General features: G+C 40.7%; 1 protein-coding gene across 2 annotated transcripts in view; it reads right to left on the bottom strand.

The window, feature by feature from the left end:
- The window catches only part of UBL3 (ubiquitin like 3), a 57,221-nt gene that overhangs the window by 13,822 nt on the left and 19,908 nt on the right, over positions 1-23,491 (bottom strand). Inside the window, exon 1 of one of the 2 annotated variants that reach the window (XM_013189395.3) lies at positions 529-670. The exons of the other annotated variant lie outside the window; for it this stretch is intronic. Within the exon in view, the coding sequence (XP_013044849.1) occupies positions 529-546 (18 nt within the window). The 5' untranslated portion in view covers positions 547-670. Of the gene's footprint in view, positions 1-528; positions 671-23,491 lie in introns of those variants that run through there. 2 annotated transcript variants of the gene reach the window in all.

Genomic DNA, 23,491 nt, shown 5'->3' with positions numbered 1-23,491 from the left:
TAACCAACAGTCTACAATCTGGCATTGCATCAGTTGCTATGTACATACTCAGATGAAACTATAAAAATTTCTATTTAGAAAATCAGCTCTTTTCATCGAAAGTCAGTTTGCCATCATCTGGCTTTCAGAAGTGCAGTGCGCTGCCTTCCACTTCACTTTCTCTATACCTCATTATCTTTAATTATCCTTTAAGCGTCAATGCATCTCATTACAACTCCAATATACTGCCAAAAATTTAGGAGGTTTAGACTGCGTCACAAGCTGTTATTGTACTTGGGAATGGGCTGCCTGTTTAACAAACAAACAAACCAACCCCAAATATTCAGCAGCAGTGTCTGCTGTATGCAGTCGGGGATAAAACGAGGAGCTTTCTTCTCCAGCAGCTTTCCTTCTTCTCCAGCAGCTTGCCTTCCTCTTCTTCCTCACCTCCCCCCACATCTACGTCCCCTACTCTAACTAGCTCCTCATCCCCCCCAGCTTGCTCCCTGTAGCCCAGCAGTCCCCCAGCTCTGACTTTATGCAGGCTACCTGAGGATTTATTCTCATTTATCAGTGTGTAGTTCAGCTGTGGTGGAGATTGCATGCTCTGAAGATGAGAACACTTTCCTAGGCAGTGAACGTTTCTATCACCAAACTATCAGCTCCTTAGAACTGTGGGATCTGCACCCTACAAGGAGATGATTAAAAGAAAAAGAATATTAGTAATGCTCAACACTTATAATTAAGGCAGAGCATTGATACAGAACTGAAGTTATTCTTCAGCTAGCATAACATTAAGGAGACTCATTTCATTTTATTCTTGCTACTGTGTTGTGAAATTGGCAGGCACACTAAAGTAAATACAGAAAGGAAAAGTATATCACAGAGAACTAGCCAAAACTAGTGTTGCTTCCTGGAAAGTTTGATTAAATCATATCTCCGCAGTTAATAAACAATGCAAAAATCAATATAAGCACCAGGAAAAAAGTGAAAAATGTTGGTTCCTTCCCACCCCCACAAGATGGACAACCCAACAGTGCTGAATGTTTTTGTTGCTGCAGACTATTTCTTAGTCTTTTTATCAAATATAAAGGCAAATATCAATATGAACTAATAATTTTACAGCATATACTACAAAGTATGTCTGAACCAGGGGAAGAATATATTCATTAAAAAAACAAAAAGTATCGCCAAATATTAGCAGAAGCCCAAAATAAATCCTTAAATCAGTCACGCAGATGTTGCATCAAGTGCAAGGAAACAGCTGCTCTAATAAAAGGTTAAAGTATTTTTTTATTTATAGTACAGCATACCACTGACACATTTAGGTTGCATGTTTGTCTATATATATGTATATGCATATATATAAGATAAATATATCTCTGTATTTATATTTCTTAATCTTGGCTTGAAGGAATCTTAATCTTCAGTTGAACATCACGTTACCTCAAAGGGTTTGAAACAAAGAATCCCAAAACTTGCCTTTAAATTTAGAGCCTCATCTTATTTCCCCTCAAGAGCACTGCGAAGTTAATTGCTTGCAACTGCTGCACTTCTCATTCTGTACGCCTGAGAATCCCACTTCAAACAAACTATAGGGGATCTGAAACAAACCTTTTGGCAAAAGGCCACTGATGAAAGTCCATATCTAAAAGGAAAAAAAAAAGAGCATATGTGCATACAATGGAAGGAAAGAACAGAGAAGTCTTGGTTTGGCAGAGAAGCTCTGACTCAGAAGCAGCCAATTTAAAATTTTCAAGTTTCAAAACAACTCTTAGGATACAGAGTAGCTCAAACCACTATTTCTTATAGATTCTTAACCTGATATATATAATTCTTCCTCTGCAAGGAACTTGTGCCTCTATCATCTGAGATCACATGCTTACAGCCCCTCCGCCTTCCTTGATGTAAGAGTCTCGGTCCGAGATACTTGTCTGATTTCCATGGCCCTGATGAGCTTCTTCCCTACAGGGGATGTACCTACCAGTAACTGTCCTGATTTCACTTTATTTATTTATGTATTTATTTATTTATTTAGGACACCAAAGGGAATTCCAACCTTTTGCTATAGCAAACTATGTAAGGGTCACAAACTCACATTTCCACCTTACAGCACCAACTGCAACGCTAGTGATGAAAGCGGTTCAGAAGAGTATCAGAAGTCAGAGGAACTACAACTTGCGGATGACATCCCTCTGCAGGGTTATACAATAGCCCATTCTGTTTGGGATCTCAAGCGTGCAAACCTCACCTTCTCCCCCCACACACCGCAACCAGCACCGATTTCATCGTTACAGCTCCAACAGCCACCACGTCAGTTACATTACAGACATAGTAAAGAACTGAGGTGCAAGATTATATACTACAAACTAAAATAATAGTAATAAAAAATGGTTATGCACAGAGGAATGTATTAACAAATGCTGTGCAACTGCATCTTTAGGAACAAAAATTTGGGTCATGTACATGCAGATGTAGAAGTTGTGTTTTCTGTTACAGGCATTTGCAACCAATTTTGTTCATGTCACTGTGCTTCTAACTTCACAGCCCAAGTTAACGAAATGGAAAGCCTCTTAAACATCAAGAAATGAGGGATATACAGCCAACAGAGAGTATTTCTTGATGATTAAGTGGCTTCCATCTAGGCAGTTAAATAGTTTTTTGTTATCAATTTTATGCCGCAGCAGCAGGTTAAGATTCCTCCCATCTTACAATTAAAATACACAGGAGGAAGGGCATCATATCACCGCATGCTACACAACCCCAAGTTTAAACTAATTGCTTTTGTTCAGCTGTTTTTAAGATTAAAATACATACACAAGACAATTTTTTCTCCCTTTTTTTTTTTTTACGGGATGTAAACTTTAATTAAAAATTAAGAGTGGACCACAGGGGGAAAAGATGAGAAAGCAGCACTCAGAAGCTTCACTTTTCAAAATCCAACACATTTACTTCCTAGTTCAAGTTCATAATTGTACAAAAGAAGCTTGTTCTCCAAAGGTGTGCCGAAGTTTCTTCATGACTGTACCCAAAAGAGACGCCTGCTAGTTCCCTACCACGTAGCACCACACAGCACCCTCCGCTTACCGAATTCCACCCCATTCACTGCAGAGGCTGAACGAAGCCTGACCAAGAGCCTACACGAAAGGGCAGTGTTACACAGGCCGTGTCAGCAGGAACCTGCAGGTTCTAGACTCCTGTTCACTTGTAAGGTAGATACCATCTCATGTAACCCCATCCATAAATTGAGAATATCAGTTTTTAGGCTCACTGGCAGGCTGCTCCAGATCCCGACTGTCCTATTGAAACTTCCTTTCAGTTCCCAGCACAACTTTATTCTTGGACAGGGTACATCCATTGATATCAGACCTACTTTGGGCTTCAGTTATAATGGTGGGGTTTTGTCCCCTTAGGGTTTTGATGGTTTATTCTCCACCTGCAGATGAGGACGCCTTGCTAAAATAAACAAGCAAAGTCCTTCTTTGTTACTGGGCTGGCTTGGTGTGATCGCTGCCTTCAGGGCTCTGAAGCACATCAACAGAGGTTAAGGAAACAAGGCTCAGTTAGCCTGGAGGCTTGGCAGGCACCTATTAGCAGCCTTCAGATGCTGAACCTATGGGGAAATCACCAACCTGACGACCATTTGACTGAGGAACAAAACAGAAGATCAAGAGACAAGAGTCTTGGGAACAACAGGTTTTCAAATGAGATAAGGAAAAAAAAATGCCCCGAGGACATCCAAGCAGTCAAAGAGGTAACCTGGAGATGCTCTGGGAGCTCTGTCTTGGGGATTTTTCAAGACCTGAAATGACAAAGCCCAAAGCAATCTCCTCCAAATTCAGTCCAAATTCAGAGGTGACCTTGCTTCCGGAGGGCTGGAGACCTCTCAAGGTCCTTTCCAAACAGAATGATTCTACAACTCACTTTAACCTGCATCTGCTTCAGTTTTGCTTCATCTTCCTTAAATATGCACAAATAGAACCGTACACAATGTTTCAGAGAATATCATCAAGAATTTATAAAGTGATACTAAAACCTTCCTAAATCTATTGCAAATGCCTCTCCGTTTTCCGCACGAAGACCACAACTGTCTCACATTTGCAATTCAGTAATTTTGCAATACTCTTCTCCAGTCCAGTCAATCCTGTGACACAGAACTTAATATCTGCACTACACTACGTTGCTTTTAACCACCCATTACGTACAGGATATTTCGATATTAATGCAATTAATTTTGTTCCTATTAATTCAGTCTTTGAGATAACCCAATCTTTTCCATACGATGGCACGATCCTCTTCTGTACTACTGATGCCTCCAAGTTTTCATCCTCAGATTTCATCAGCATACTGACTTTCCTTGCGCCAGTGGCAGAAATGAAAACATCAGAAAGAAAGCTGGTAAGCTCCATCTTACTGTCTTCACCCAAGTCACACACTCCATCAATCCGTCTTCCCAAACTAATCCTCTCCTACACAACTTCAACTACTCACTGAATTCCAGACAGATTACTACCTCTTCTGCGTTTTCCTCATTTGAAAAACAATCTTTCCAAAGAAAACTGGATAATGAATCTGTCATCATCTAACTTTGGTAAATATACATTGTGAATTTGAGTTGTTTCTTTACACTTCTCTGCTCCTTCTCAGTGTCCTGCCTGAAGTGGTTATTTACCTGTCAACTTCAAAGACTCTCCCTACATCCTTTTACTCATTTTGCATGCAGCTATTTTATACCTTTAATGGCTTCGACTTGAAGAAACACCAAGCCTGCAAACTCTTCAGATAATGCTCCTTATACTAACCCCACACACTTAGCCTAATCAGCATTTACACCCTTGGAATCCAAAGCCTTTGTATATCATAGATACATTTTCTTTTGTTTATTTTTCCTTTTGATATAAACTGTATTGGCTTGTGATTGTTGGATCTAATGTCATTTTCGCAATCAGTCTTCTGAAGATTTCCACAGCTTTCTGGAAATTTGAAAAGACATCTAGAATAATAAATACTTGGTTAAGAATCTGCTTAGCTGTTAGACAGACCGAGATACAGGTGCATAAAGTGAGAATAAAGTACACGAGCAAGAATAAGTAATGTGTTGCCCAGCGATGCAAGCGCTCTCATGAAAGGAACAAGAGATCCTTGACTCTGGTCTCAACTTGAAGCAACTTGAAGGGTCTTCGGGTAGAATAAACAACTATTTCTTACGAACCACATTTCTAGATACCTGTTTTCACTAGATACTACACAGAGAATACAGGCAATTTCTAATTCCACTGCGTCAACCGAACATCTACAATTTCAATCTTGCAATGCTCAGAATCCCTTCACTTTTGGTTGCGCAAAGGGGCTTTGCTCTACCCTTACAATTATTACCCTGCACCTATAATAAGTTTACCTCATATCAGGGCAAAAAAAGATATATGTTATGGAAAGTAAAAAATTGACATAAACTGTCAATGTGGCAGAACAAAACTCTGACATTTCATTGCCAGCTGGCAGACAGACCCGCATAACTCATCCAAAGCCGCACCCCTTGTGACAGCACGACGACTCCAACACGCGGCCATAGAAGTGTGATAATACCCTGCATCACCCTATTCGAGATTAATATGAACTTCACAACCAGTCCCAGCGACACACTCATCTTTAGATCACTACAAAGAGAAGCAAATACATTTTTTTGTGTAAACAGTTTCACATCAAATAAGCACTGACTAAGACAACTTTGCACTGCTAAGAACTAAGCAGATTTCAGAGAATGCTGAAGTGATGGGAAAGAAAACCAAACCGAAGCATAATCAAATTTGATTTAAAGGAGGAAAAAGCAAAATCCTATAACCATTTACCTCGGTAGCTGTGATAGAGCAAGCTGTCTCTATAGAAACTGTGACATTCTTGAACTTGAAAATCATAGTGCTCGGACACACTTCATCCATTCCCTCACTTCAGCTCACGTAACACTGGAACAATGGCAATACATTAACTAGTGTCCTCCAGTGAGTTCAAAGGCTACCTTTTAAGAAGAAATATCTAGGAAACGTTCACTAAATTAAGTTCATGTGGATACTGTCACAAATAACCAGTAGAATGCAATGGATTCCAGTGGAAGATGGATGCGCTTTACCATCTAATATTTCATAGGATCACAGGATGGTTTGGGTTGGGAGGGACCTTAAAGCCCACCCAGTTCCAACCCCCTGCCACAGGCAGGGACACCTCCCTCCACACCAGGTTGCCCAAAGCCCCATCCAGCCTGGCCTTGAACACCTCCAGGGATGGGGCATCCACAGCTTCTCTGGGCAACCTGTGCCAGCGCCCCACCATCCTCTGAGGGAAGAATTTCTTCCTTATACCTAATCTAAAACTACCCTTTTCTAATTTAAAACCATTACCCTTGTCCTTTCACTCCACTCCCTGACAAGGAATCCCTCCCCAGCTTTCCTATAGGACCCCTTTAGGTACTGGAAGGCCTCTATAGGGTCTCCCCAGAGCCTTCTCTTCTCCAGGCTGAACAACCCCAGCTCCCTCAGCCTGTCTGCATAATCCACTTGTACAGGAAAGATTCAGATAAAGACCTGCTCTGATAACTCATCAGCCAGAGACAGGGCAATTTCATCGTGCTCATGCAAAACAGATTTCTATCGTGTTATGACAGAATTGCCTAATTCCACTGCAGTGATAAGATGTACTTACAAGATACAAAAGACCATGGTTTAGAATTAGGCTTTAGTATACACAGGTAGAAAAACAGGCACAGAGAGGTAACCACATGGCATCCAAGGCTGCTGTTTTCAAAGCTCATCCTTTCAAGGCACTGTTGGAATAAACACATTTTCACTTTGAAATAAACTGACTACAACAAGAAATGGAGAAACTAACGCAGTGCAAATTAACATGAAATTTTGGTAGAGATCACTTTAGCAATCCCTACACCACAGTGAAACAGTCATTTCAAAACACTGGAAATAATAATACCGCGCATCCTGTCACGACGCGTATGTGAGAAGCTGGTGAGTAGGAGCAAGAAGACAAGATGCTAGTTTCTTTTTTTCCAATCTTTATCTCCCTAAAAACGCCTTCTAGTGACACACATCCCGGCATTTGACTCCAGGCTTCAGAAGTGGAATCAGTGCGTACCATCTGTGTTACCCTCCTGCCGTGTTTTCTCAAGAGCTGCCACTGGATAAGGCCATCACCTTGCTTTCACCTTCTCCTATCAGCTGGCATTTGAAGCTTACAAGTTCGCTACAGGTGAATAATGATAACACTAGACACTTAAGGTTGGATTTAATTCTCATATAATTCAACATTTGGTCTAATTTATTCTACAGAGAGAATATTTACATGGTACTTTTAAAGATTATCTAGGACAGTTCAATCTCATCTTTAAGAAGATATCTAAGACCATCAAGTCTGAATGCTTATTTTGTGAAATGCCTAACAGCTCAGATTTGAAAACAAATATTGCTCTAACAAAGGAAGAAACGCAATTCAAAGGAAAGCCCCAAAGGCAGCTGCTTTTTCAAGTCTAAGGGGCAGATGGGTACCTTCCACCCCTTCTTAATCCATTATCTTTTCCCATCTTTAACCAATTTTGCGGGTCTAAATTTCAATTTAACTCACGTTGCTAGAAGTTTCAGATGCAGCTGTTCCATGGTTACAAAGAATAAAGAAAAACTAATGATGGGCTGGGGAAAGCATATTGAATGGTCTGTTTGTGCACTGTGAGAAAACAGAGGCAGAAATCTGAGTTTCCTGCTGCTGCATAATGGAAATTTGACAAAACCATGCACACCATAACTGGATTTGGAGGTATGAGGATTTTATAACCAGAATCGGTCAATGAGACAACACACAAAGCTCAAAGTAATCTTTCAGTTACAGTCAGCTACAGTTTGACCAGAATTTAAGTTCAACAAAAAAGTGAACATAAAGAAATCATTTCAAAATGCCCCAAAAAATAAACTGGACGTTTGATGGGAAATGCTATTAACTAGAGGCAATCAAAACAACGATAATAGCAAGCAGCACACGGCCATTGACATTGTCTAGTTCTACATGCTAATTTTCAGGAGATAAAAGTGAAGCTCTCCCCAGCCAACTCCATTATTTCTGAGAGGAATGCTCACTCATCTGAATTCAGTATCAGGAAGACAGATTGACAAAAATAATAACCAAAGGAGGTAGGCAGGCATTTTGTCAGTAAAAGGCAGTATTCAAACTTCCTATAACACCCCACTGATTTTTGCACTACATGCTGGAGTAAGCATGGATGTGTATATTGAAGACTGCCACAAATCAAGAGATTAAGCTATTGGTTTTGTACTTTCCTCCCTAGATGCAGTTCAAAGCGGTATAGTATATTGACTACGATCCCCGTACTTAATCACAGAATGGTTTGGGTTGGAAGGGACCTTAAAGCCCACCCAGTTCCAACCCCCTGCCATGGGCAGGGACACCTCCCACCACACCAGGCTGCCCAAAGCCCCATCCAGCCTGGCCTTGAGCACCTCCAGGGATGGGGCATCCACAGCTTCTCTGGGCAGCCTGGCCCAGGGCCTCACCACCCTCTGAGGGAAGAGTTTCTTCCTTATATCTACTCTAAATCTCCAGAACCTCCAAGTACTTCTCGCAGGGCTGCTCTCAGTGAGTTCTTCACCCAGACTGCGTTCATGGCTGGGACTGTCCTGACCCAGGTGCTGCACCTTGCACTTGGACTTGTGCAGCACCAGGGACTCCACCTGACTGCCAGGACTTTTCAGATATGATAGGGAGAGGCTTGACAACTCCATCAGCCAGCTCCCTCAGGACCCTGGGATGCACAGAATCAGGTCCCATGGGCTTGTACACACTCAGTGTGTTTTTATGTACAGTAAACTACATTAAAACCGTATTAATACAACAGGCATTGCAAGAGGAAACTGAATTTTAATTCCTATTTTAAAGGTTTTTAAACTTTAAATAAACACATCTCGGTTAATCGTTATTGTAGAACTCCTAAACCTTGCTCTTCCCCCTATTCCTACTCCCCCACAGGTACAATGCAAGACAGCAACAGCAATTAAGGATCACTTCAAAATTAGTGTATTAAGTTTTGTATTAAGCTTAGATTACGTTCTTCAGTTCTCACAAAAAGACACAACTAACCAATTTACATAGTTCTTTGGAAGAATCTTTAAGGGGAAAAACTCCATTTATTGAAAAAGGGAAATGAGGGGACCACCCCTTAGTACCCTACACAAGCATAAAGATTCCTGCCGTGATAGTTCTCCTTGGAAACAAATCAATCTCCATGCAAAGCCTAATAAGATTTGCTGTTCTTCAGGCCTCAAAAAAAATGGATAGTGACAATCAAGTGCAAATCTGTTCCAAATCAGACTATAGCAAAAAGAAAACCAAGAAAACAACCTTCTGAATCCAGTTCTGTCTCCTGCTGTATTTTCTCTCACAATACCTGTTGCGTTACATGGTTTTAATGCAGTTCACTGTACTGTACATAACACGCTGCGACTAAACATGGGGATTATAGCTGATAGAGATGCTACAGCTTGAAAAGTTTGAGAAGAAAAACACATCACTCCCTAATGACAAATAAACAGTGACGTGGTCCCCTGGAAGTCCAGTCAAATAACATTCCCACAAACCAGCTCTAAGTTATTAATAAGACCAATGAATCAACAAAAACCATCCCTAAGACTATCAGGACTTACATCCCAATAAAAACGCCCGCAACGGGAGACAAGCTTGCAGTTTATCACTGTAAAGTCATTTGGGGATTCTGCCGACTCCTCCTTGTGTGATTCTGCATCTTGGACAGCATGCAACTACTAAATTTTTCAAGCCTTGGGAGCAAGTATCAAAAATAAAATGGAAAAAGTCTTCAGTATTTTTAAGACAGGACAGAGGTGAAGAGTTGCACCTTGAATTAGAGACGTATTACAGCTCACTCGTGTGGAAATACCATAAAATTAAATTTTTATTATTAGCTACTGATTCCTAGTTTCTCTGGGCTGTGTATCGTGGCAGTCAGCCAAAGTTTTGTCATTCCAAAGCACTATCTAAATCACTGAGCTGTGATAATTTAAGGCAAGAGACAGGGCACTATATATATATTTATTTTTGCCTCTGATGCAGAAGATAGTTTAAAATTTAATCAAAATGGATGTTTCACTGACTATAGATCTTGTTTATTCTTGCAAAAGCAATCAACTTAGATATGAATGAGAACACAACCTTTTCTAATTGTTTTTGTCCTAAAATAGCCCAGAGAAAACACTGAATCACGTGGTAAGAGATCAAGGATTGTGATGCTGGTGCCAATTTATTCAGAATAAAACTCTTCAGGAGCAAACAGCTTGACCTTGACCTACGTCTGCATTTTTCGGCTCAGAATAACCAACACTCCTTACCTTAGATTTTTCCCTCCTCAAGGAATTACCCTTAATGTTCAACAAAAACGTAAAACTTGGTTATATAAAGCTTAAATACTGTTGTCCCATTTAAACATGGTGGTAAAAATTCATCCCCAAGCTAAGCCTGCTGAAGTCGACTGACTGAAGTTAATGGAAGATAAGGCAAATAAGGTTTGATCCAGTTATTTATTGCTCTAGGGAATAATAAATACCTGGATCTAGGGAACCTGCTCTGGCAGGGGGGTTGGACCCGATGATCTCTTGAGGTCCCTTCCAACCCCTACAATTCTGTGATTATCCACCTTGCTGTTACTGCAAAGTAGTCACGTGCATGTGCCCTCCCAACCAGCTGGCAGCCTAGTAGTAATTCTTAGTCTGTTTCCACCATGAAGAGCACTTGCTAGTCCGGACTATCTACTAATGACTGACAGACAGTACTAAAGACTGCCCTTGCATTTTGGCCTCCTCCTCCAGTATCGTTAAGCCGTCTATGGAGTAAGAACCGCACAGTTCACCAGCTGTAAACTTATTGCTCAACTTCCTTGGTAGATCCAGTTCCAGATGCGGTACCCCTGTGCCTCCCCGACGGCTCTGGGGAGCTCTGCCCACTGCGGTGGCCAAGGACATCCAAAGGGAACTGGATCTGCCTGGCAAGGTGCTGTGAAGTCACAGCAGGTCTAAACCAACCTTTTTCCATCTGGGAGAAGACTTTTCACCCAAAGATAGTTAGATTTTAGTGAGGGAAATAATAATAATAAATAATAATAATAATAATAATAAAGCTTTTTAGAGCACACATTTAATATATTCTTAATACCTTCTTACTTTCTCCATTTGTCTTTTTTAACTAGAGCCTATGCAAAAACCATCATATCATATCACACAAAAAAGCTTCGTTTCAACCCTCCAGAAAAAAAATAAAAATCTATAAAACCCACTAAATTCAAGAACCAACTGATATTCAGGCATCTTCTAAGCATGAGTGTCGTTCCAGTCTAGGATCTCACTAAACCCTTAGCATGAGGGGAAAATAGCGATGCCTTCTTGAAGACATTACAGTCTTAATTGGAAGCGATTATAAGCAACACCAGTCAGGGCTCTTTGTTCTTACTGCATCAACAACTACATTATAACGAGCCATCTGCTCTGTGTCAAAGCAGTGAGTAAGGTTGGTTTCTGTGAATCTGGGGCAACATGTGTTCTAGCTTGCATCTTAATTATGGCTTGCAAAACCCTATATATGGACAATACACAGGCATGTTATTGAGAGCTCCCCAAAGTATCTCTGCTTCTTACTTAAAAAAAAAAAAATAGCATTGCTTCCCTGAACTAATTGGTCTGAATCTAAATACACAGGCACCAGGAGAATTTAATAGGCTTCTTTCCTCACACACTATGAGAATAAAGTCATTTCAGACTCAAGTCATATTACAAACCCTCAACCCTCCCCTCCATGTTTTTGTGGTCAATACCGCCAGCAGATACTACTCCCCAGATGAGGACTGGTTGCAAAACATCCAGCGCTCACCTACACCAGAAGAACGTTTCCTGGCCTTTTGCCATGGCAGGTCACTTGGCCTCCACAGGTTCCCTGAGGTATGGAGACGGCCCATCTCTCTCTCTCTCTCTTTTGTTTCTCATGTATTCAGATTGTGAGCTTTTTCGGACAGTTCTTGTTTTGCTTTACACATAACACTTCTAAGCTATAGCTCATTTACAGAGGAAATGTTTCAAAACTAAGGGTGTTTTATTAATAGTTCCACAAACTCTATGATGGGTTTTCAAAGACCCTCTCACCCCTTATTTCATTAAAGCAAAACGCATGACTGTCTGGCAAGATAGAATCAATGATGGACCACGTTATGAAAAACCTCACTGGTTATGACTAACTACAGTTAATGGAGAATTATTGCCCCAGACAGTTACTAAACTTTCGTAATTATTTGAAATAAAACATTACTTTGATGTTACAAGAGAAAGCACACACACCCCCAAAAACAAACAAGCCCAAATGTCTTCTCTTACTGGGACTCTGTGCGGAGTTGTGGACAGATGAGTGTTTTGGCTACGATGACTAATCCTTAACAAAACTAATCCTTAACAAAAAGGATTTGGAAAAAAAAAAATCTATACTTTTCATTACAGCAAAGAAAGATGCCATGTCTTCACAGTTGCTGTCACGACCTTAAGAAGGTTGGTTCAGCCATGTGTTCGGAGAGAAATGGCTTTAGCAAGCTCTCTGCCAGGAGATGCAACACCCTTTAGCATGAATCTTTCAGGGAAATAAGCACGTAGGTATTGACTGAATGACAACGCTGTGTACACAACCTCATGTTAACACTAACGTAGCTCAAAAGTTTCTAGTTATCAGCCAAGGGATTTTCCTGCTATTTACTAAGTCGTAATTACAGCACAGTAGCAGAATTGTTGATATAACTATTTCTTACAAAGGTTCAAGAACATACTCACAGGACAGCATAGAAAATACAGCTGCTCTACGCGAAGGGAACGCAAGTCCACGCAGTCAGAACCATTTCATTCTTCCCAACAGTTTGGGAGACAAATCCTTACACAAAGCTGAAAGGAGGATCTGGCATTTAGAAGAAGAGTGCGTTTGTCATACAAAACAGCTATCAAGACCACTACTGTCTTAAGCTACCCTCGGCCTGGGCAACTATTCAGCTGAAGAGTCAATCCGCATCAACCTGCGACTAGTGATACTGTCACGTAGTGGTGCCAGACACAACCGTAGCATCATCTGCTTTTCATATCAACATCCTCACTCATAAATTAGTTTTCAAATAACGTAATGAATTCTCATGTGCATATAACTGTATTTCATTGATTACCTCAACAGGCAAGACTGTTTACTTAAATAAACAGCCTCTCAAATTATACAAAGTAAGCGTTGCATGAATACTGTGCAGCATTTATATTACAAGTCAAGGATTTGTATGCTGGATAAGCCTACGCTGTGCCAGATACTGTCTGGAATTTGAACATCCCCATGTTACAAGGCAGATCAACCCTGAGCACCACTTGGCACGGTTCAGTTCTGACTTAGTCTAATAACTGTAACCAGTGCGCAACAATTAATTTTGTTAATTGAAGACACTAATAGAAAGTTTGAAACCACTACAAAAAAGTAAGAAACTAAACAAGGCAGCCCAGAGAAGAAAGACAAATGAAACCTGTAGAAGTGGAACAAGATGACAGGCTACAAAAACCTGTGGAGCCTGGAAAGCATCTCCCTCAAAGAACAAAACCAAGAGGAAACCAACAGAAACAGTTCCAGCCTGCACAGAACAGAGGAGCACGGGAATAAGAGCAAACAGAAGAAAATGAAGTACAACAGTGATGAACACAACATGAGACTGATGGCAGTCAGCTATAAGCTTTGTAAAGTTTAGGGAAGCCTACAAGGCTCTAAATCACAGCCAATCGGTTATAAATAAATAAAGCCAAGGCACCAATCGCCTCAGCCTCTCGAGTTGCAGACCTTTCACAGAAATATCAATTAAAGATACATAACACACCACGTCCCAAATAAAAGCTCGCCCAAAATGCCCCTGTGCCAAAGGTTTTGAAACTTTAACAGACGTCAAAGATTATATTCTATCCTTATAAAAAGGAGTTTCATATTTTAAGAACTGCAGCAGAGAACTGCAGAGATAGCAAGTACAGCTTGTTTTCAAAACCCATGGTATCTCGGACCTTCCCGCTGCTGCACGCCTCAAAGGTAGGATTAAGAAGTTTAATTAGCTATTCATGCAAGTACTGAAGCAGCTGATCATCTTCACCTTCCTCCCCAAGTGCGTCAGTGAAGTCATCAGGGTGCTATTTGCGCTCCGAAGGAGAGACCATTACTGTGATTACCTGCAAATTCTCAAATCACGAAAGCCTCAGTGTCATGTTCTTAAAACCAAATGGGAAAGACCGCATGTGTGCTCCTATGTTAAACAGCATCAACCTCACCGCCTTCACCCATCCAAATTCTGGAACAGAGAACACTTCCTTGCCCCATAATCCCTCTTCCTTTCTTTAGATGTGAATAGAAAGGCACTGTCCATAGTAAGTAGTACTACATTAAGGAATGTAAAGACTTCATTTTATTACTTACATTGCAAACACTTACACAACTACAGTGGGAAAAGTAACAGACGTCACAGAACAATCTTCAACGTGCTCAGTATCGAAACAAGAACAGGCCTCTGGAAAGGTCTTTTAAAAAAATCAGAGCAAGAGAAGGGCAGATGACCTGAAACTTCAAAACAGGAATTGAACACAGGTGCTTGTAAGAAAATAGATTAAGTAGTGGAAAAGTGACTAGTTCTAACACTGCTTTTTAAGCATTACCTGGAATACATATATTTAGTCATCATACTGCATATTTATTATAGAAAAATAATTCACGTTCAACACCCCTATGAAAAATTTAGACACACTACCTGTAGAACCCGATTTTATTAATAGTGTGATTCTACCTACAATATTAGTAGTTTGCAGTGTCCTAAAAGGAAAAGAAAGCTGAGACAGTTCTTCAGTCCTACATTCTAGCTTGCTTGTCAGTTCACAGTTTAGACTTCTGAGGCTACTGAGATGCCTCCTTTGCAAATTATACCTCTACCTTTCCTCATTACTCTGCAAACTAATATTAAAAATACATAAAAATAAAAAGGGAATGGTCATACATTATCAAACACTTCCATAATTCTTAATTACAATATTACTTGTACCTCAGTAAAAAACTACCTGCAGATGAAACCAACTTGCGGGTGGATCTCTGTACCATGTATTTCACCATACAGCAAAACAAGTCAACCCAACCAAATCTCCCCTAAATTGGAAAGTTTCCACAAACTGCAGTTTTGCCAGGCCTAAATTTTAATGCAGAGTTTAAAATTAGAGTAAAACAATATATAGAAGAGTACCACACCATTTTGTGATGTAGAACTGAAGTTAAAGAAACAAAACTGGTGAGAGTATGATCAGAAGTTTAGAGCTTTTCCGTCCTCTTTACATTAAGCTGAAGAAATACAAAATACCATCGAAGGTCAATCCAAGAACCTAACACAGCCAGAGTCTGATTTTAACACAACCCTGTTCTGCATACCTCAGAGAAAGGAATAAATCCTGGACGGGGTGTCTCGGTTCCCCACTATCACACCTGGAGGATGTTTTCCTGCCATTAATGACTATTTTTTGCTCTTGAAAATGAACAGCTCTGTTTGACACTGACACGACAATCATTTTCACAACGATTCTTATTAAGTTACATCTTTTGCCTCATTAAAACAAACCAGTAAATTCTACCAAGTACTTAAAACTTGACATCTTTTTAAACTTTCCTTGTACAGTGAAGTGCTGTAGGATTAAAAAGCTCTTAGAGGTTAACTCCTACAGCACTTTCCCATCATTTTTCTTACCTCTAATGAAGGATTAAGATTTTTTTTTAAATGTCCCAAAAGGTAATAATTCAGCATGTGGCCAATTAACATTTGATCTATTTTAAAAGACTGCATTTAGTCAAGAAAGTGTCATTTTACCCAAAAACCAGTATTTTCACCCTTGCATATATATACACATCTAAATTTCATGTTCCTTCTTGAATTTAATGGCTAATAATCTGTAGAAAATAACGTGCTCTGAGTAGCTAGCGTTCAACAGTAAATATAATTCACAATGAAATATTTCCATTAGAGACAAAGTTGAAATCAAAGTGCACTAAGTCTAAGCTGCAGGAATTTTTGAAAGAACGTAACTTTGGTCTTTAATGAAATACTCATAATCAATACAGCAAAACATGGGGGGGGGGGGGGGGGGGGGGGGGGGGCAGGAACAAACACGTTTATTCAGGACTGTCCAAATTGCAACACAGAACCAAATGTCTCTTGCCTACTAATTATTCCTTTTGTGGTTTGGTAACAGCACTTTCACAGAGGGATGGTACTTGTGGTAAGCTAAATGAGTAGCAGGACGTAAATCAAAAGAGTATTTTAGCCTGCTTCTTCCTTCAGAGAGAGAGCAGACGCTCCTCAGCTAAAGGCTTCCAAAGTCTCCAAACAAAAATACAACGGTAATTAATACTCCCCTGTTATTACTGGTTGTTTCATCAAGGAAGGAAGCGTAACTGACATCACAAACCACAGAAGAGACACAGTCAGAGTGATTTTTAATTCTTTTCCCCTCCTCAATCAACCAGCTATGCTGGGGATGGGTACGACAGCGGTTCCACGGGAGCTGAGGACAGAAGAGCCCCACAGCACCCATCTTCTCGTGGGGAACCTGGCCCTCTGACCACTGCTGCCCCAGAGCGAAGAGATCCTCTGAGAGCTGCTCCTGCTTTGCTGAAAGGCAGTCAGAAGAAAACCAAATGGAAATATCAGTGATGACAAGGACCTCCTGACGCTCCCCTCAGTCCCTCCAAAAACGCACGCAGCTTTCATACGATTTTTCTCCTGCACAGAAGCCAGCAGCAGATAAACACTATGAGGTACAAACGGGGAAAAGATACATAAGCTTATAGGACATATATCTTGCTTATATATATATATATATATATCCTATAAGCAAGACAGCAAGATGAATAGGCTTAGTTGGACATACCACCCCTAGAAATGGGTACAGAAGTATGCTCTAGGTACAAGCCCTTGGCTTGAGCTTAAAAAAAAAAAACACAAATATTTTTCACCAGTTCCTACCACAGGCACTGGTTCACTGCACACAGCATAAAATTACTGAACCACCAGCTTCCAAAATTAACAGATTTTCCATCAACAGCTACAAAGCACCAACCCAATGAGAGCCACAACAAGCACTCTGCGTTCAGACACGTCCGAAGGTCTTACAGCTTCCGATCAAGAGAACAACCTTCGGTTACTCAATGGTACTTCAAGAATTTGAACGTGTTTCTGTGCTAGCCTTTTATTCATTTATTTCTATGTCAGAGCACGCTTTGTTATTAGTCCAAATGCTTTTTTTCCCCCCTTTGCAGCCATCCAACATGAAAGTAGCACCAAAGGCAGAACAAATATTTAATTTCTTGAAATAACACTGCTTTCTTCCCCTTTCCATAAAGGCAGGCATTAAGTTTGTGAACTATAAATAATTAATATCTTTTCACAGATTAGATCTTTTTATGTACAATAAAGGGTTAGCTGAGTTACTATATTTATTTTATTTTTTACTGTCACAATGATCTCAACTGCTCTTGAAATAATATTAGTACATTTCCAGGGTTTAACACCACAGGTTGTATTCAATGCTGACATGTCCAGAAAAACATTTTTAGGCAAGACAGACCCAGATTCTCTGCATTACTGATACACAGTGTTACAAGGAAAGGGATGGTTAACCTGACCAAGGCTTCCCATTTAAGCCTTCTGCCACTGATCACACTTAATACTCAGACTTCCACCTCCAAAGCCGAGATTTCCTACGCTAGCTCTCACTTCAGATAGCACTGGCTTTGGTTGTCAAAAGCAGGGCCAGAATGAAAGGACCACTTCTGAGAGCAGCGAAGATACAGGGAGAAAGGAGGCATGCTTCCATGTATTTTAACCAAAAAGGCTCATTTTTACAAAGTTTAAATAATTGTATCAAGTCAAATAGAAATAGAAAACTAGAAGGTCTAATGGTAAGGCTTGAGTGATTTAACGTGCAACATTTAGAGGTTATAGATGCATAGCCACCTTCCAACGTGAGAGGAAAATTAATCTATTTCCAATTATCTTGGCAGCCACGTTAGACCAAGCTTAACACATCATTCAGTCCTTCCTGAAGATGCTGTATCTTAAAGGGAAGCTTCACAAGTTGCTCCTAGCGGATGGCATTTCAGCTGATAGGTTTCCGATAATTAATTCGCCGGGCAACGCTGCTGTCTGCAGATAAGGTTTACTTCCTACTTCAGCTCACCGTGAATTAGATGCAAATGACACAAAGAAGGAAAAACAAGTGAAGAAATCAGCCAGCCACCCACAGCAACACGGCGATGAATACCACTCCGAGGAAATCTTGGTATGAGCTTTACCTATCGCATTCAGGTTCCCTCGTGAATCATCCTATACCATTAACTTCATTTCTTCCTAGGTGGCTACGTTCACACTCTTTGGGAGCAGAACAGCACAGATCGCTAGAGAACGCGCATCACATCACCTCCCCTGTACCACTGTGACTTGTCAGGAAGCCAGAAACTAATTTATTTCTGAAAGGTGAGCAAGAACTGCTAACAAAGCACTCCGATGACTCCACTTAATCCCTTGTCTTCTCTCAAACACTGTGATCCCGTGTGCTCTCTACCCTCCCCGCCTCTTATCAGTGTTCTTATCTATTTTCTTACTTTTTCCTCTTCTAGCAGCATGTTCTGCTTACCAACACCCAGCCCTGGGTGACTCATTTATGTTCATACAGTTACCTGACATTATACATCGAACCACTTTCCATCAATTTAGCCTCCTACGTACCTGACTACTCATTCCACCTGCAGGTAGCTTGGTCCAAACACAACCCAAAGTAGGCTTGTATTTTATTTCAAAACTCTTGTCCTCTCCATTTTCCCACTGCTGTGAGCAGCTGCTCACCCCATTTGCATCTTTCATGTCCATCTTGCAGTTTTCAGGTTGCCTTGAATATTTAACCCCTCTTAAACAGGGCGACACTGCACTTTTCATTACTAAAATATTGTTGTGGTCACGGAACATCGCCTATGTGCTGTCAAATTTCTTGCAAATATCACAAAAATTCAGGATGGAAAATGTTAATCTTACAGCTGGCGCATTCAGTACTCTTTCTGAAAAGAACAAGCAGCACAGGATAAAGGTCAAACGTTCTCACTGGATCATGAGGTGCATATGCAGGAGCAGCTGCCACTGAAAGCCAAACAACGTATGACACGAAGTTGAGCAACCTTTTTCTTTCCCCCATGATCTAGGAAAGAAAGTGACAGTGAGTGGATATATTGAGGATGCCAGCATTACATCTGTATCTTTGCTGATTGTTTTGGAAGCATGTAAGGGGCCAGAGAAAAGGGTGCTGCAGTGACTGAAAGATGAGAAGAGGGGAACTCAGCTGGAGGGACAAGTAAAGAGAACCTAAGTTGCACGTAAAGAGAACGTAATCCAGGAGAAAAACCCAGACTACAGAGGTTTTTGTACAAAGCAGGCCGCAGATTGTTGTGCCTGTGGGCAAGGAGGAGTTCAGTAAAGTCAAAGCAGGGAGATGGAGCAGAGAGCTGTGTACGCAAACGTGACCGAGCAAAGTACCCAGCACAGCGTTGGCAGATCTCCCCAAGAAAGCTGGGAGTGAAAAGGAGTTCATGAGTCAAAGGAGGACGCAATAAAGACGCTGCAGAAGGAACAAGAGAAAACAATGTTAGAGCATCCCTGAAGGACAGACTACCTCAAGTCCATTATCATCCCACAGCTGTAATTTATTGCCACGTCTGGTCCCAAATCTACAACCAACAGTGCAATATACCCGTTCAGCTCATTCAGAGGTTAGTAACAAGTGTGTTACTTAGCGAGTGCTGGACAAAAGTAAAAGTAGTAGTTGAAGAGGACATTTCTCTCAAAGATTTACAGGTTTGAAAGGGCACAGAATGAAGAACAAAGGTCTTACGTCTTGTTTAGTTGCAAAAAGCTGAACAAAGACATAATAGGAAATGACACTTTACAGAACAAAATAGCATTTACATGTTCAAAGAAGCAAGGCAACACTTGTGTTAGCACAGTGAGAGACGTCCTCTTAAGTGTAAATAAAGCATTTCAAGTGAGAGATTAAATATGTTCACAGACTTCCAGGATTTTCAGAAAGTCCAGGATTTAAGAGATGTCCCAAGAGAAGCAAGTACATATATATGGAAGGTAACACAAAGGGACAACATCCCCATCAAGGTGGGTTTCTAGAAATAAAACATAACAAGCCATCTGGGCACAAGAAGGAGGTCTTCCAGATTCAGTCTCACTGTAGGTCAATTAGCTGTAACCTCCCCTCTTTCTGCATTTGTTCTCTATCACATTTTCTACTTGAAATATTATCGCGTGGTTTTGAATTTTACCTCAACCTAGATTTAACTGACGATTATTTCAAGGTAACTTACTAACAAGAAAGCAGTCCTTCAGCTTAAGAGTTGGGCAAATTTATCAAGCATCTTGCCTTTCCAGCATGTTGTGCTGGCCAGCCGACAGAGCTGAAATACGCGCCTCACAGAAGTCACACAGGGTGGTTTGGTTCACCACACATCAGCAAAAGGAGGAAACTCTTTCACTAGCTTCTAGCAAGGTAACTTCCCGAGCAAGGAACAAGACAGAGGAAAATAAACTTGAACACAAAATGGGTTGCAAATTTAGGAAAGGGTTAAAGAAGTTTTATATGGAAGATGAATGCAAGAACAAAAAACATAATGCCACCAGTTACTGTTACAGTAATTTCTTCTCCTTAATTCAAGGTTTCTCCTGTTCCTACTTATGACCATTGCCCTTCATTCTCTCACCTTTTTACTTCAGTGAAGAGCCTGGCTCCACCTTTTAGACAACCTCCTTGTAAGTACAAGGGGGCTGGCGTAGGTCTCCCCAAAGCCACCTCTTCTCCAGGCTGCACAAGCCCAGTTCCCTCAGCCTTTTCTTGGGGGTCAAATGCTCCCCTGCAGACCATCCCAGTGGCCTCTGCTGACCATGCTCCAGCTGATCGATACAGCTCCTACCAGCATGGTACAGGACAAGCTGCCCAAAGCTGGGCACTATTCCAGACGCATACCAATGCCAAGTCAAGGGGTCCCTGGGGAGGCCAACTGCACCTCCAGCTTGGTGTTCACAAATTTGACAAGTGAGCCTCTGTTTCCTCCTCTAGGTCACTGATAAAGACATTAAATGAGCCGGGTCCTACAACAGACCCCCGTGGGTCTGCTTGGAGCCAGCCTCCGGGCAGAAACCCAACGACCACCTCTCGAGCTCAGCGATCCAACCATGAGTCCCTTCTGTATCCAAGTCACTCTCTCGGCTCATCGACTCATGCTCGTGACCCCCAGGACGGACCAGCCTCGTGCTTACTGGAACTGGAACCTGCAAAAGGCCCCGATGAAGCAAGCTCATGAAAAGGGAAGCTTCAGCACTTTGGCAAGGGGCGCAGCACAACTTCCAGCTGGCACTGTAGTAATCTACAGAACCTCCACCATCACATTATCTACGAAAAAAACAAAGTACATCTGTTTCTCTACCAACACGTGGCTGTCTTCATTACACCTGAATTAATGCAGCTCTTCCCACAGCTGGACCATGGATTTTAGGACTCTAAGGCTAGGCAAAAATACAAGGAAGAAAAGCATGTCTTATCAGAACTTCTTCAATAGTTGGTATATAAAACCACCCAAAAAAACGATTCTCCTTTTATGCAGTCATCCCTTGGCAATTGCAATTAAGCGTAAGTTTATTAAACCATCCCCTGGATCTGTTTAGAAATAAAACACATTGCAGGGAATAAATACCTATTCAGAAAATCATCTGGGGTTTGAAGTTTTTGTTGTTGCTGCTGTTTTGCTTTTGCGTGTTTTAAATCATTTTGCTCCTGTGACTAATAAGATTACTAAAAGGTCACTTTGCGAACTCATTAAATCAGCATCATCTTTCCTCCTCAGAGTTTATATTTATAATAAATACATAATGCTATTTTCATTAAAGTGTGGATCTTCTGAAGCTTTACTTCCCTAGAATGCTACCCAAACCTCTTACTGAGCCTATAAAGCTTTACAGTTGGTCTGGGTGGTTTATGTTGTAATTTTAATTTTATTTCCAGTGCTGAAATTCCACCTTTGAGCAATGAGCATGGATATTTTTTTCGGTAAATCCGCAAGGATTGAAAAAGCCAGTTATAAGCAGCCATAAACATTCCCTTAACATGTAAGTACCATAAAGCATGCTTTTCTTCATTCACTCAGTGCATGCTTACACTTCGTACTAGAACAGAAAAGCAAAAGGGACACAAACAAGCAGTTATAAACTGGAGAACATCACCTAAAATACTACTCAGGAATTTCAGAACCTGCTGCAAGGATGACACTGCTTGCGAACATGCAGATGTAGGTAAGGTACGTTTAATGTGGCATTATCTTTAAGTGACAAGCACAGGTCTTGGTGCCTGGCCTTGTAGGGTGCAACTAGAGAACGGCAGTTGTATTTCATCATGCTTCAAAAAGCTGAAGTGTTTTTGAGAAAAACAGAGCCAGGGGAACAGATATTGAAATAAAAGTTTACTTGTTAGACAGAAATAGTGAGGTATAGTTGCACATCCATGTAAAGCATCCACAGTCAAGCGCAAGTCAAGTATTTGCCCAGCCAGGGACAAGCCCACTAAGTGATGCCATCTCCTCTCCTGTAACTAAAGAAAAATACAAAAGTTGGTTCCAGAAGACCATCTTCCTTTCTAGCAACTACCACCAAATCCCACCAGGATGCATATTTTAGAGATGAGAACCTCTCTCGTAATACATATTTTCAGAAGTTTATCAAACACAATGCAGTTTTTTAAAGAACTTAAAGAGAAATTGCACCTTTTTTTTCATAAGTACTAGACATTTTGATGGTGCCTATGTATTTCCCTTTTTTCTGTTTGTTTCTTTCATCAGCCTGAATGCTTCAAATAAAGTTAGGAACACCAAAAACACACTAAACAGAGCATACGAGGTCACCATACAGAGGTTAATATAAATGCAAGGAACTAAAGGTTAACTTCTGGCCCCAAAAGACCAAACGGAGAATGTAACACTGTGCATATATTGTTAAACTACTTTTTTTCCTGCTACGAGCAACAAGAAAAGAAAAATCTTGTCCTTGTTTATAGCTTTTGCCTTATAAAAATCTCATCACTCACTCCTATCCAAAGTTTCAGACATACAAGAGGCTGTTCACCATTTGGGGAGAATTCTGTCCTTGGTTCAGCTATGTATTTTTAACTGAAACGTCTTGCTATTTTTTAAGTGTCTCTTAACCCCCCAAATAAATGCATCTCTCCCACTGTTACCTAAATAACTAAACGAGATGAAATACAAAGAAAAATTGTCCAGCTAAGCTAATTTTTCAATAAATATTTATACAACCAAAACTGTT

The sequence above is a fragment of the Anser cygnoides genome, chromosome 1 (assembly GCF_040182565.1).
Source record: "Anser cygnoides isolate HZ-2024a breed goose chromosome 1, Taihu_goose_T2T_genome, whole genome shotgun sequence".
Lineage (NCBI taxonomy): Eukaryota > Metazoa > Chordata > Aves > Anseriformes > Anatidae > Anser > Anser cygnoides.
The sequence above is the reverse complement of the archived record's forward strand: the minus strand, read 5'-3'. Positions and strand labels throughout refer to the sequence as shown.